The sequence below is a fragment of the Cornus florida genome, unplaced genomic scaffold, assembly GCF_030987335.1.
Source record: "Cornus florida cultivar Cherokee Brave unplaced genomic scaffold, ASM3098733v1 CherokeeBrave_3.0.0_Hap2_Chr02, whole genome shotgun sequence".
NCBI classification, from domain to species: Eukaryota; Viridiplantae; Streptophyta; class Magnoliopsida; order Cornales; family Cornaceae; genus Cornus; species Cornus florida.
This window is the reverse complement of record NW_026775572.1, coordinates 109480749-109496081: the sequence shown is the minus strand read 5'-3', so window position 1 is coordinate 109496081 and position 15333 is coordinate 109480749. Positions and strand designations below refer to the sequence as shown.

General features: G+C 36.5%; 1 protein-coding gene across 1 annotated transcript; it reads right to left on the bottom strand.

Annotated features, from left to right (window-relative positions):
- Positions 1–11228: 11228 nt before the first annotated feature.
- On the bottom strand, positions 11229–11747 carry LOC132296593 (protein FAR1-RELATED SEQUENCE 5-like). The gene has a single exon (XM_059794779.1). It carries the CDS (start codon positions 11745–11747, stop codon positions 11229–11231), a length of 519 nt encoding a protein of 172 aa, XP_059650762.1.
- Between the last annotated feature and the right edge of the window lie 3586 nt (positions 11748–15333).

Here is a 15333-nt window from a genome sequence, read left to right as displayed (position 1 = left end):
TCCCAACCAAGAGCAAGCTAATGCCATGTTCTCACGGCCCGGGAACAATCCATATTCTAACACCTACAATCCGGGTTGGCGAGACCATCCGAATTTTTCGTGGAGGCAACAAGCCCCACAAAATTCCCAACTTCAAAATCAAGGGCCTCAAAATCAGCCCTCTTCTCAATATCAAGGTAGGCCTTTCCAAGCCTCTTCAAGCTACCAACCTCCATACAATCCAAATGTCTCCACTCAACCTCCTGTGAATCCAATTGATGAGATAGTGGCTGCAAACAAGCAAATGATGGAATCATTAAATGTGCAAATGATGGAATCATTAAACAAGCAAATCATAGATTCCAACAAGCATCTCTTGACATCCTTGCAACCTACTCTCCAAATGGTTCACTCCCATACTCAATCCATAGCTAGGCTCGAAAATCAAATGGGACAAATAGCTAACCAAGTGAACCAACTTCTTCAAAAAGACAAGGGTAAGCTTCCCGCTCAACCATTTGAAAATCCTAGAGGAATGCATGTGATTGATGAAACCCCTCCTCCGAGTGGGCCGACTCATGAACAAGTTCAAGCTATCACCACCCTTCGGAGTGGTAGAGTGGTTGACAACAAGGTTGATGGAGACACAAGTGAGAAAAACCCTCCATTGAAAAATCCAAATTCAAGCTCTTCAAGTCCAAATCCAAGTTCTTCTTGTCCAAATACCATTCACGGAAGTCCCACGCATGTCACCCCAAATGTGGAAACTACTTATAAGCCAAAAGCTCCGTTCCCTCAACGTCTTCAAGAGTCGACACATTTTGGGAATAAGAATTGCAAAATTCAAGACATGTGGGAGGTCTTTAGGCAAGTAAAGATCAATCTTCCTCTCTTGGATGCTATCAAGCAAATTCCTCCCTATGCAAAATTCCTTAAGGATTTGTGCACTCAAAAGCGCACTTCCAGAAGTCATTTACCAAAGAAAGTGAGGTTAACCGAAAATGTTAGTGCGATCATTCAGCACAGCACTCCTCCGAAGTATAAGGATCCGGGTGCCCCCACAATCTCTTGTGTCATTGGTGACAACAAAATCGAGAGGGCCCTCCTTGACTTAGGAGCTAGTGTGAATTTGATTCCATATTCGGTTTACCTACAACTTGGTTTGGGAGATCTAAAGCCAACTCCGATAGTGTTGCAATTTGCTGATCGATCTATTAAGCAACCACGGGGAATTATTGAAGATGTGATCATAAAAGTGGACAAATTCTACTTCCCGGTAGACTTCGTGGTTCTTGATACGGAACCAGTCCATGATCCAAGAAAACACATTCCCATAATTCTCGGACGTCCTTTTCTAGCTACAGCTAATGCTTCCATTAACTGTAGATCCGGATTGATGGATATCTCTTTTGGGAATATGAATGTTAAGCTCAATATCTTCAATGCTGTGCAACTTCCTTCAGATGACAATGAGTGTTTTGAAATCACTATTGCTGATGAACACATTCAAAATCCAATCCCACCTCCTTCAACGGAGGATCCCCTACATGCTTGCTTGGTCCCTTTTGATTTTGAGGATTTTGGTGTGGACAAATCCATTCGGGAAGTCAACTCCTTGCTTGATATTCCATCACCATTTTCCTCTCCTTTATGGGAAGCACCAAATCCATCTCTATCGTGGGATTGTCCATCTCCTTCCATTTCTTCACCGGAGTTACCTCAACATTTTGAGGGTGAACCACCGGACAAAGGTAAGGAAAATGTTGACAAGTTGCTGAAAATTCTTCCAATCATTCCAGCCCAATCTAGAATCATTGTCCATGATACTCAACCTGTGAACAAACCATTTGAGTACAATGAGGTATATGACTTGGAGATTGCAAATATGAAAGGTCATGATCCTACCATTGTTAGTCAAAACAATGACATTCAACGAGCCTCCATAATCTCGAACAAGCAACACCTTTGCTTAAATCTGAAAATAAAAGAAGTGAGATTAAAAGCGATGCTCAAATCCTCTAAGGCCAACCTTGTTTCTCTTCGGAAGGATCAATATCCCTCACCATTCATTGATCCAAGTCTGAGACCATATGAAGGAGGCAAGTTGCATACGGAGTGTTAAGGATCCATCTCTCCAATGGATCCTGATCCTGGTTCGTCTAGCTATCGACATTAAATTTAGCAAAGCAAGGGAAGAAATTCTTTCGATGTTCCAAGCTTCCCTCATTTCAATTGCCTGAGCCTTGAAATTTTCCGGGAAATGGTTTCGAAAAGCCAAAAATTTGATTTTTCTGGAATGCTCTTCAATTGTGTTTCACAATTTTAGACCGGTTTATTAGACCTTCTCAACTCCTGTTTTCATTCCCGCAAGTTTCCGGCTCTATCAGACAATTTTCTCGGACTTTCGACATGGCACTCACATGCATAGCCTCTCATCTTCAATGCATTGTTGGATCATGGTTCCTCAAAATCATCCATGCATTTGTGTGATGTTGCGAAAGTTTGAAAAGTTTCTTAATTTCATTTATGCAGTAGAGAGTAGTTGCAAGGTCTCAAAATTTTCCCAAATTTCATCCATGCATTTGAGATGAAGTGCAAAGTTTAAATTTTTCCATGCATTGAATTAAAATGGAGTTGCTAAGTTTTAAAAAAAAATTCCATGCATCAGAGAAAAGTTGCCAAGTTTAAAAATTTTCTACATTCATCCAAGCATTGGTGCACAATTGCAAAGTTTGAAGAATTTTCAAAAAAATTAATCCATGCATTGGATTGACATTGCAAGTTTTAAAAATTTTCCATGAATTGTGTGATGTTGCATTGAAGAGATATTCAAAAATTCCAAAATTTTCAAATTCATTCAAAGTCTGGAAATTTTCCAAAGATGATGCAATTTGAAAATTTTCTTCAGTACATTCAAGCATTATGAGACAATTTGAAAATTTTCAGACATTCTTCCATTCTATGGGAATGACATGCAAAATTTTTTTTGTTTCCAAGTCGCCAACTTGCAAAATTCCTGGAATGATGTTGCAAATGCATCAAAATGCATGAAAATGCATGCAATAGTGCTCACTGTCTCCCATGGAATGAGATTGCAAATGCAAATGCATGGAATTTCCATGCATGGACTCCATTTTGAACAACTTCCATTTCCATGTTGCTCACATTCCATATTCCATTGCAACAAATTCAACTTCTATGGTGCTCACTGTCTTGCATGTTTTCCCTTTCACTCATTGCTTCAGTCCTCACAGCCGAGCTCACCCCCTAGCCTACTGAGCCAATTTCGTGCCCTCCAAATCCCATTCAGATTGCTCCAAATTACCACACCAATTTTGCATGCTCACTGCCCAAGTTTGGAGTGCTCTAGCTTCCATTTGGATTGCTCCAAACTTCTCCACCATCATTCCGAGGCTGCTGCTTGTCTTTAGAGCACTCTAATTCCATTTTAGAGTGCTCTAAATGTGAACCAATCTCATCCCAAGCTACTGCCTTCATTTAGAGCACTCTAGCTCCCATTTGGAGTGCTCTAAATGTGAGCCACCATCCCTCTCGGCTTCACAACCCAACCACCCTCAACCTCACCACCCCATGCAAACCCACCTTCACCTCCTCCACCTTTTTCCCCACTCTCCTCTAACCCAAGCACCCTCATCAACCTCTCATCCACATCTTCCATTAACCACAAATAATGGGCCTTGTGTTCTCCATTGTTGGGTAAGTGTCTACCCTCTTTTTCTTTCAATTTTTGATCAATGGAGGATGGGATTGCTTGTGTGAAGGATTTGTGATTGTTTGGGAGTTGTGTATTGCATTTGCAGGGCCAAATTTTTGGATTTTCTCATCTCTAATCAACCTTTGGCCCTCTTCCTTTTTGTCTTGCACACCACGTGTTTGACGAATTGCCTAAGCCAACTTTATCTCTCTAAATGCACGGCTTTTGGCATTGTTTTGTTTTCCATTTTACACTTATGACTCATGTGTGCCAATTTGTATTTTGTATGGATTTTTACCTTACAATCACATTCGTCTTAGTGTTTTCATTTCTGTTTTGATTTTTTTTCTTAAGAGACCTATGCTTTCACCTGTGTACATTAGTTCTGTCTTGATAGGTCTTCATGTCCAAGTTTGGGGGACGCCGTTGCGCACTCACATGGCTGAACATCTACGTCGTCGTCACTCCACTTGGTATTATTGTTCTTTTACCCTCTTTGCGCTTATTTTGATTTACTTGTCTTCTCACATTGAGGACAATGTGACATTCAAGTTTGGGGGTGCATTTATGTATTTTTGGTTTTACATTTTTGCTAAGCAATGATAATGGAATTTGAAACCTGTTGGAGATGAAAGCATATGTTTAAAACTTTGTGTATAGAAGCAGCTGATATTTTTGAAAATAAAGAAAATTTGAGTTGAAATGATCATGTAGATTCAAATTAGTCTGTATAAATGTCTCAATTAAATTCTCGCTGGATTTGACACTCTTTTAAGCTTCACAATGCACAGATGCACATTGGAAACTTAACTGTGAGGCATGCAACTTGATTGACCTTGACCTTGCCCTAGTTAATCTGATTTGATGAACCTAATGGATGAATACTTTTGGCATGAATCTAAAAAAAAAAAAAAAAAACTGAAAAGGAAAGAAAATAATGACCAGTTGACGTTCGTAGCCTTTCCAACTCGAGCTATTAAGCCCTAGGAGTGTCTCTACACTTAACACCCTAAAGCCATCTGGTTTGGGAGTTGTTGGCCTAACGCTTGCTACAAGGGTTGGTTAGAAAGCTTAAAGGACTTAAACATTGCACGGTCATTCAAAAAAAATAAACTGGTAATAAACATGGTTCATTGGAGTTCGTAGCCTTTCCAACTTGAGCTATTAAGCCCTATGGAGTGTCTCTACACTTAACACCCTAAAGCCATCTGGTTTGGGAGTTGTTGGCCTAACGCTTGCTACAAGGGTTGGTTAGAAAGCTTAAGGGACTTCAGCATTGCACAACCATTCTATGTTTCGCTCGAGTTACAATAAATTGTCAACAAGCAACAAAAGTTGTCTTGTAAATAAAATCATGCCTTAGGGACCTCATTTAAAGGGGAATTCAATGATTTGAAAACTTGTGCTTTGGAATTGGAAAAGAAAGTAAAAGCCGCATGTTGAGAATCTAATTCACTTTCACTGAAGCTAGAGTTGATTTCCATTCAAAAGATGATAATTGAGTTATTTATATAGACTTTGATGTTGATGCATGTATGTGGAAATGTATTTAGCCAATTTTTGTATCAACGCTTCATATATGCAAGGTAGTCTTCCCAATGACCCCATCTCCAGCTCTTTTCCTATTTCAAGTTATTTTTTGAGCAATGTATATATCTTATTTTACCATGGATGATATTTTTGTAGTAGCAAGCCCATGGTTGTCTTTTCATTAAATTTTTCATTGTAGTTTTGCTAAGGGACTAGCAAAATGTAAGTTTGGGGGTGTGATAAGCGCCGAATATTATATATTCAAGCGCCCTAAATTGCATTAGTAAAGTCCGTTGTATGTTAATTTATGTAGATTATCTTCATTCCTATGTTTTTATGCATTTTCAGGTCCATTTGCCAAAAAAAGGAGCAAAATCAAGGCTTTGTGGAGTTTTGGCCATCAAAAGGCACAATTCTGAATTTCTGGCAGCAGTGGAGTCAGGACTTTGCTCACCATTTTGACCTTGCAAACTCGAGAACTGGACTTCCATTATAAAATGACATATTTAGATCTCTGAATCAGCTTTCCAAATCTTCAAGAAGTTCGTCATTCGGAGCTCGGACCAGAGAGTTATGGCCTTGTTACCAGAGGTGCGCAGAACTGCCTGGCAGCAATGAAATTCTGCCTTGATCTTCATTTTTGACCAATCATCCTTGAGAATTGGATCTCTACCAAAACATGAAGTTTTTAGAGCTATGAATTATCTTTCCAAATCTTCAAACGGTTCATCATTTGGAGTTTAGAGCACAAAGTTATGGCCGTTTTACCAAAGTAGGTCCGGGATGAGCAAACCAAGCATAGGGCATTCTGGCCAATTTTCGAGTGCTCGAGGCCTAATTTCGAGTGCTCGAAATTAGGGCAGATTGCTTCACGAGATCAGCAGTGGAGTTAGGACTTTGCTCGCCATTTTGACCCAGAAAGCTCGAGAACTGGACTTCCATCATAACATGAAAGATTTAGAGCTCTGAATTAGCTTTCTAAATCTTCAAACGGTTCATCATTCGGAGCTCGGAGCAGAGAGTTATGGCCTTGTTACTAGAGGTGCGCAGAACTGCCTGGCAGCACTGAAGTACTGCCTTTCTCCCCATTTTCGACCAACCAGACTTGAGATTTGGGTCTTCATCAAAACATGAAGTTTTTAAAGCTCTGAATCAGCTCTCCAAATCTTTAAACAGTTCATCATTCGGAGTTCGGAGCGCAAAGTTATGGCTGTTTAACCAAAGTAGGTCTGGGCGGAGCAAGTGAAGCATGGGCATTTTTACACTAAATTCGAGCGCTCGAGGCCTTGCTTAGAGTGCTCGAATTTGGGGCAGAATTGCCTTCGGGAATTCTCATTTTGGCAGCCACTTGTGCATTGGTTTCCTCATTTTCTACTTACTTCTTTATGAGGTGGTTGGGGATGTTTTTTGGAGGAGAGAGAGAGCTTTGTTGAAGGAGATAAGGCAAGGAAGGCCACACATATCATTATCCTATATTCTACAAGATAGAGGAGAGAGAAGAGAGCAAGAAGAAGAGGGTTCTTGGAGCAAAAGGAAGGGAGCTCGAAAATGGAGGAAAAGGGCAAGCTTCTTCCTTCTTCTAGCTCACTCATGGGTAACTAAACCTCATCTAGGGAGGTGATGAAGCCTCCCCTTTTGTTCATGTTCTAGATTAGGTTCTATTTTGGGGATTATAATGTATAAACTTTGGTCTTTTCATAGTTTAAGAGCTTATTACTTCTTGTAATGAATATTCATGTTTAAATGATTGATGTGAGTTATTTAGCTTGTCTTGATGATTCTTACATTAGTCTTATTGCTTTTATTTTCATAGTGACAATGAAGATATTAACTATGAATGGTTTTCAAGGCATGTTGATTTTGAAACTTGATATTCCATTGCTTAGGTACCTCCTTTGATGGATTATGCTTGATTCTTACCTTCATGTGCTTCATCATTTGATTGAATGCTTGATGGTCTTTTGCTTAAGTTAATGTATTTGATACTACACCCTAGTCTAGGTAGTCCAAATGTGTTGTCTTTTGATAGACCATTCTTGTTTTAATCTCATGAACTTCTTATTGGTTATGAAGCAACTATGTGTTGCTACATAATTCTTGATCATTGCTTATATAGTGTTTATCCCCAATTTAGTCTTGATTTAGCATGTATTTAGGGCGTAGGTGGATTCACTTCTCTAGTTTCCCCTTTTATTATCTCTAACTCTCATTTACTAACACTATTATTTTATGCACTTTGAATTCCTAGTTTAGTGACCATAAAACAAACCCTCTATGAACACCCCTTATCACTCTAAAATGACTTTAGACACTTAGGTTGCCTTAAGACTAGCGCAGTCCCAGTGGTTCGACTTACCCGACCAATAGCCCTATTTTACAATGATTCGTGCTATTGCGAAGGTTGATGTATAGTTGATCAACCAATCACTGGCGTCACATTTGCTTGCCCAGGTGTCTACAATTAACCACAACGACAACAAATGTAATCCAAATAATTTTTGTAAACTGTTATCTGTCATCACATTTATAATGAGAACACTGACAAAAAAATTAGTGGAGAAGGAATAAATGATTGCCTCATCACCTCCCAAACGATGAGCACTTGATTCATCATATGAAGAAGGCATACTGAACAGTTGAGATGACAACATGGCTGGATCGCCAATATCAGCCTGAAACATTTATATTGTTGACAATACATATTAAGGTAGGACGAAGGGAGGCCTTAGGCAACCCCCATAATTCACTGCTATATGATTTTAACCACACCATTGATCAGCTTTGTTTATCTGATATTCTAGTGGATAATGGATAATTTACATCGAGAACTAAAAGGTTTAGTCAGACAAGAGTTTATGCAACGCTGGATCAAGGTCTTTTAAACCAGGATTAGGATAATGTATTTCCAAGTTCACATATTATTCTTACTCCACCACATTCATTGCAGATCATAGGGGACTTAAAGTGAAAATTCCTTTGCACATTGGTGAAGGTCCAAAGCCTTTCGAATTTTTATTGGTTTGGAATAAACAGGCAGTGGTTGGCAACATTATCTCTGATTAATAGTCATAGGTGGGAATCCCATCCAGAAGCTGTTATACTATTTTACATTGGTTAAAAGGGATGTAAAAAATTGGAATTTTTGTAAAGTTTTGGGTTTGTTTTTTAGGAGGTTATTGGTATTAGGAAGTCTCTTCAGCAAGTGCAATTGAGTTTAGCCGAGAATCCTATGAATGATGTTTTTATTGAGGAGTAGAATATCAGACAAAAATTTTAATGTGCTGGCTCTAATGAAGCAATTCTTCTGTCTCACAAGACAATAATTAGATGGATGAAGGACAAAGACAGGTGCGGTGCAGAAGGTTTTTGCATCAACAAATTAAAGAGCATATGGCTAGAACCAATATTACTATCATTCACGATGCGGAAGGGAATTTTATACATGATTATGGGCATATGAAAGAGAATGAGGAACTTCATTTTGGGGCATGATGAAGATACGAGAAATTTTAAATGGACCAAGCTTGCTGCTTCTAAAGAAGAAGGTGGTTTGGGGGTGAGAAGAGTATGGGACTTCATGAAGATCAACTGAGGGGATGTATTGGAAAAGGAACTGACATCAACATTTTTCTTCATCCTTGGTGTGATGGTAAAATGATGTCAATTTTTTTATCACATACAGTTTTCGATCAAGCGTTTTGGGGATTTTATTGCTCCGGGTCAACGAAAAATGGATAATATTCCAACTAATTTACATCAGTGTTTTGCATTAGGTTTTAGTGTGACTTTTTCTGATGTTACCTGGTCTAGGCAGAGTTTGATGTAGATTAGTTGTAATATATTGTTTACATGTAAAAAAAATTTGGTCCATTTTGGAAATATAAAGAAAATAATGCATCTTAATTAACACACTTACATGGTTAGTTGATGAAGTACATGGTTCACCAATATTAAGCTATCTGTTATGGAATATAGCTGGTGGTGTTACGTAAGATTCTTTATTCAGAAATTCGATGGGAATTTTTGTACCCTAAAATATTTTATATAAACACTGTCAATGCACTTTTAAATATAATCAACATGTTAACCAACAGTCATGAATAGTAATTGCTTATACATAATATACTTGCAATAATACTCATATTCACTAACACGTAAGACAGGGTTGACGGACTATCGCTGCCACCGGCGTCTCCCAAAACAACGGTTTCATTTGATATCTAAAACATAAAAAATGTTAGTTTCTTCCACTCACAAGTGTTTTATGACGAATGATATAATGTTATGAAATCGAATTTATTTTGTTTGCATGTTCAAATAGTTAAACAATGAAATAGTAGTGCGTGCGACAGTAATGTATACCTGGCCTGTTGCTTTCGTTGACTTCCTCCTTTTCCCACTATTTAACTCTATGGCTGGTTTTAGCCTCTTAAATCGTCCTTTAGAGGTATCTTTAACTTTCAGGGACATAGGAATTGTTGCACTGTTGCTTTTCATCCTTTTTTTTCCCTTACCTTGCAATTTTCTCTGCAAACTTACGACCACAAGTTATTTGTACTGTTCTTTTCTAGTCCAGTACTTTTCCTAATAGATCATTATATCCTTCGGGATCGTGCGATGCAATGAAAGATATTTCAGTCCGTATACGGAAAAGCGTCCTATGCCGTCACCTAATCTCAAGTTGAGGATCTGGATTCACGTCAGTGGAAACAATTTCCTCCAACCTTCCATCTCTAGCATTTCTAGTCCACCTTTTTATTATATATCGGGAAGGCAACTCATTCACAAACATGCAGTCTTTAAGGATTTTCAGACTGTGCCTGCACAAATAACCCTCTCTTTCAAATATACAACATGAGCATAACAATTCAACTTCAAATGTCCTGCTCACACGACGTTGCACCCTGTCCTCACCAGTAACTTTATAAACACGGTGTCTATTGTTATCCAAGTCACTGCAACTAATAATAGCCTGACTCGCAAGAGCAGCTAAAAACTCCTCTTGAAAAAGCTGAAATATTGCATTGGTGTACACCTTTCCCGCTTGACGTAATATATGGCACTTGGTTTTTTTGTCCCGGTTGCCTCTCCACCAAGCTATACTCGGCTTCATACTCCTTATACCACTTGTCCAACAACAATCTGTCAAAGTGCGTGAAGAAATCTGGTAGAATAAGTTGTCTAGAAAGGTAATACTTCAATTAACCATTGAAGCTTTCCCTCAATTGCGTGTTACTCATTCTTGCAGACCAGTCGTGTTTGACAAATGCCAGGGCCCATTTATGTCTCAAATCTAACAAAGTGGAAAGCCACTTATTACAGCAACACCATACTCTGCAATCATTTAATCCCATTCCCTGATAAAATCATCCTCCTCATCAATTTGGAACATCAATTTTGAGATGACCTTCTTTATTCATTCAATGCGTTTAAACAGAAACAGTAGGTTCTTCTGCACATTATTCATTAAGTGCCAAACACATAAATGATGTTTCGTCACCGGCATGGCCTGCAAAATTAATTAACTTAATACCCGTGTTGCAATATTGCAAATCCAAAAAATACCACTGAAATAATACAATTATTTCAGCATACCAAGTAACAGGAATGGAGATGCATGAAAGTTATTCACCTGCTTTAATGCCTTCTCCATTGCAGCGTCTTGATTCGTAATAATCGTCTTTGGCGCTTTTCCGCCCATCGCTTTCAAGAAAGTTTCAAATAACCACACAAACGAATCCGCTGTCTCATTATACATTAAGGCTGCTTCAAACACAGCAATCTCCCGGTGATGATTGATACCCAAGAAAATTGCAATTGGTCTGTTGCTATGTACCACTTTGTGCGTTATGTCGAAACTGACAACATCTGCAAAATAGCCATAATCAATGATCATTCTACAATCTAACCAGAATATGTTCGTAATTATTTGCTCAGTATCCGGTTGCAAGGAATAGAAGAACGAAGGATCTTCACAAGCATGTGTCTCAAAATAATCCACAAGTCATGCCGCCTCCACATAAACAAGCTCCTTTTGTCTTCGCATCCTTAGATAAATTTTAAGTTCCACTTTCAAGTACCCAACGAATTCTTTGCCACCAGATTGTCTTCCCATCAACTCATGTGCATTACAAGCTAGAACTCCTGAATCCGAAGCCAACTCAACATCAATGGCTTGGACTGAGGAAATTCGTCGCTGGGACGGCATCATATGGCTGCATTCAGCAATTATAAATGGATGGTTTTGACTTTCTACAAATTTAGAAACTACGTACTTTGCCTTTCTCTTGTCATACCTAAGAACCATTTGTGCACCGCAATTGGTTCGTGTTTCAGCCTGGGAAGTCTTTCTAAATACATCACGTTTGTCAATCCCCTTCACACCTTCCTTGCTACAAACTAACGCCCTTGATGTAATTCTTCCATTAACTTTATTGCCATACTCCTTCCGGATGCTAAAACCTATTCGACCACCATATGCATTGTAAAAAACATATGCCTCTTCCTCACTATCAAACTCCATTTTATACCTTGGTTTCCATTTAATCATTTCCGGTTCTATAACAGGAACATTTCGTCCGTTTGTTGTGTCTTGAATATTATTTACTTTACCTTCCATGTGAACGCCTCAAATACAAAACATTTTCTCACATATGCACAAAATATTGAATTAACAAATACTTCTACATCCCAAGTATGTTCCATCTCAACAGCTCAAATACAAAACATTTTCGCATGTATCACCAATCAAATAAATAACATTTTCACATGTATGAGAAATTAAATTTGACATATATCTCATTCATTTCTTTGCATGTATCAATTAAGTATATACCAGACAACCGAGGATAAAAATCCTCGTTGCCACAACAGAACATATATGTCCAACCCACTGATGCAAATTTCACATACACTTTCTGAAAATGTTGGGATTAATATTATGCAAAATTTGGGATTTACGTTAGCAAACAGTTGGGATTCACCTTACGAAATAGTTTAAACTCACCTTAGGAAAAATTAGGATGTAACTTTTCAAGAAGTTGGGATGTGATTTACGAAACCTTTGGGATTCACATTAGGAAAATTTTGGGATATACTTTACAAATATTTTCAGATTTAAACTTCAAAAAATTTGGGATGTACGTTAGGAAAATATTGTGACTCACTTTACAAAAATATTAGAATGTAGATAAGGAAGAATTTGGGATGCTTATTAGGAAAAAGTTGGAATGTAAATTAGGAATATGTTGTGATGCAAGCCCAATGACCAAACATTTTCTTAACATTGTAAAACTTTGAAACACTCTTTTCCAGCCAGTCATATACCCTACAAATCCTCTCATTTTTTATCCTCACAAACAAACATTAAAACCCCTAATAATTGCACAATAAAAATGTGATCAATTCAAATTCAACAATAATTTGATATTTCTGGGTTTCTTACCAAAATTGTGTCTATATATATTTGTTTCTGCCATTCAGTTCTTATGGAAATAAGATGATTTCCTTCAAAATCAAATCTCAAAATTATGAATCGTACCTGCTTAGGGTTGGAAATAAGGCGATCTCCTGTTACGATTTGGAAATACACTCCTGCTTAGCTTTGGAAATACACTGGTGCTTCTTTTCGGAAGGAAATCAGAATCTGCAATTTCATTACGACTGACAGAAGCGTTGCTTCTATTTGAAAACAATTTGTACCATCCAAATTGTGGGTTGATTCACACAACAATCGATGCTTCCGGATTCTATTTGGAAAGAAATAAATTTCTAAAATGGCTTCATTCATATTTGGGGAGAGAAGAAGGTTAGGGCAGGATTTTATTTCTATTTCAAATGGCACCTGAAATGAGGGAGGGAAAAGGAAGAAGAAATAAGGGTGGAACAAAAAGAGTATTCTTCAATAGTATATACACACACACATATATATACACGAAAATTCTATATTCCAAAAATATATTTTTTAACCAAACATGGTTAATACTGTTCATTGACCCAAAATGGAGGAAATGGGGCACTGTGGGACTGGAGGTGATCCTAGTCCTTACTTGTAGTACTTCCAAAAGTAAGCATTTTGCCCCCTCCAGTCACCAAAATTCACTTTCTGTCAATATGATCATACACGTGACTGACTCTTTATAATAAATTCCAAAAATACACTCAAAGATGACCATTATGCCCACACTCCCTATAAAGCATTTTGTTTTTTTTTTTTACCCCAATCAAACCCATTTGCCCAACTCTCTCCATTGTTCATCAGTGTCTCTTTGCTCTCTCCCCAAGTCCGTTTATATATATATATATATATATATATATATACATATATATATATATATTAATTAATTAATTAATTGTTATAGTATATATGAACATATTGTTACTACGTACTATTTTTAAATATTCATATTGATTCCGGATTTTTTTTCCCCTAGTAATATAGTGTAGTTTTAGAGCTCTGATTCATGGATGAGAATCAATAACATGAAAAGCAACAAAAAATAAATAAAATAAAATAAAAGACAAACCCCTTTGAGGATATTAACATTTAACGGTGAATAAAAAATTAAAATAAAGTGAACTAAATAAGCCAAAATCTAAATAATAATAATAATAAAATTAAATTTTAAATTCTCTAACTTATTCTCTCCCTCTCTAGACTTGAACCCAAGGTCAAGTGAACCCAAGGTCAAGTGGGTTCAAGTCATAAGTTAGGTGGTCTGAGCCACTTAGACCATAATTTAATTTCACTGAGTCATATTAAAATTTGTCCGAACTATTTAATTCGGATTACACTTAATTCAACATTTATATAGTATAGATGCATTTTTTAGTCTGAGAGAGTACACAGATGAGGTTCGCTACAAGAAAATATGTCTTTTACAACACATTTTCTACAACAGGCCAACATATCCCTTGTAAAAAGAGGTTTCTACAATAGGCTCGCATGGCCCATTGTAGAAAGGTATTCTTCTACAACAGGCCCACATACCATTGTAGAATGGACTTTCTACAACAGGCCCGCATGGCCCCTTATGGAATAGGGTTAAGTGTCTTTTTGTGAAAAGTTCAATTTCCCGGCAATTGTTTTCATCGAGCTGCAGCGACGCCAAAAAATTCATTACTCCTCCCAAACTTCGTACACATCAATCAACCAAAACACCCCCCTCTCTCTCTCTTGAATCCATCTGAAACCCTAACCCTCTCTAAGTCCAAGCACGGATTTTTCGGGAGCTAATTCGTCTTTGGAGAGTTTCACCTTCAGAGGAAAATTGCCCAGGTGCGTGTGTGTATATATATATATATATATATATATATACACTAGGAAAAGGCACGTGCGATGCACGCGATTAATGTTTTGTAACTTATTTTATTATTTGATAAATTATTTTACTAAACATTTACCTATTTTACCTATTTTTTAATTGTTTTAATAATGATTTGAAACTCTTTTATTTTAATTCATTTTATTTATAGAAACTCTTTTATTTTAAATCATTTTATACCAATTAATAAATATTTTTTGTATTAATAAATAAATACTGAAATACTAAAATAAAATAAAATAGTTAATTTGTGATAAAGTTTTATAGACTATTTTTTATATTAATAATTCTTGTCTAATTAGATTTCCCTTTATTAAAAAAGTCATAATAAAAGGTAATTTGTGGTAGAGTTTTAGAAAAATTATTTAATTTTTTATATTAATTAATAAATATTTTTTATATTAATAATTATTATCTAATTAGAATTCATTTTATTAAATACTCATAATAAATAGATAAATAGATAATTTGTGTTAGAGTTTTATAAAAAATCTTTAAACACATCATTGTCTAATGTGATAGAGTTTTATTGAAAATAAAATAGATAATTTGTGTTAAAGTTTTATAAAAATTATTTTATTTTCTTTAAATATATCATTGTCTAATTATATTTTCTTTTATTAAAATAACTCAAAATAAAAGGTAATTTGAGGTAGAGTTTTAGAGAAATTATTTTATTTTTTTATCAATTTATAAATATTTTTTATATAAATAATTATTGTCTAATTAGATTTTCTTTTATTAAAAAACTAATAATAAAAAGATAAATAGGTAATTTGTGTTAGA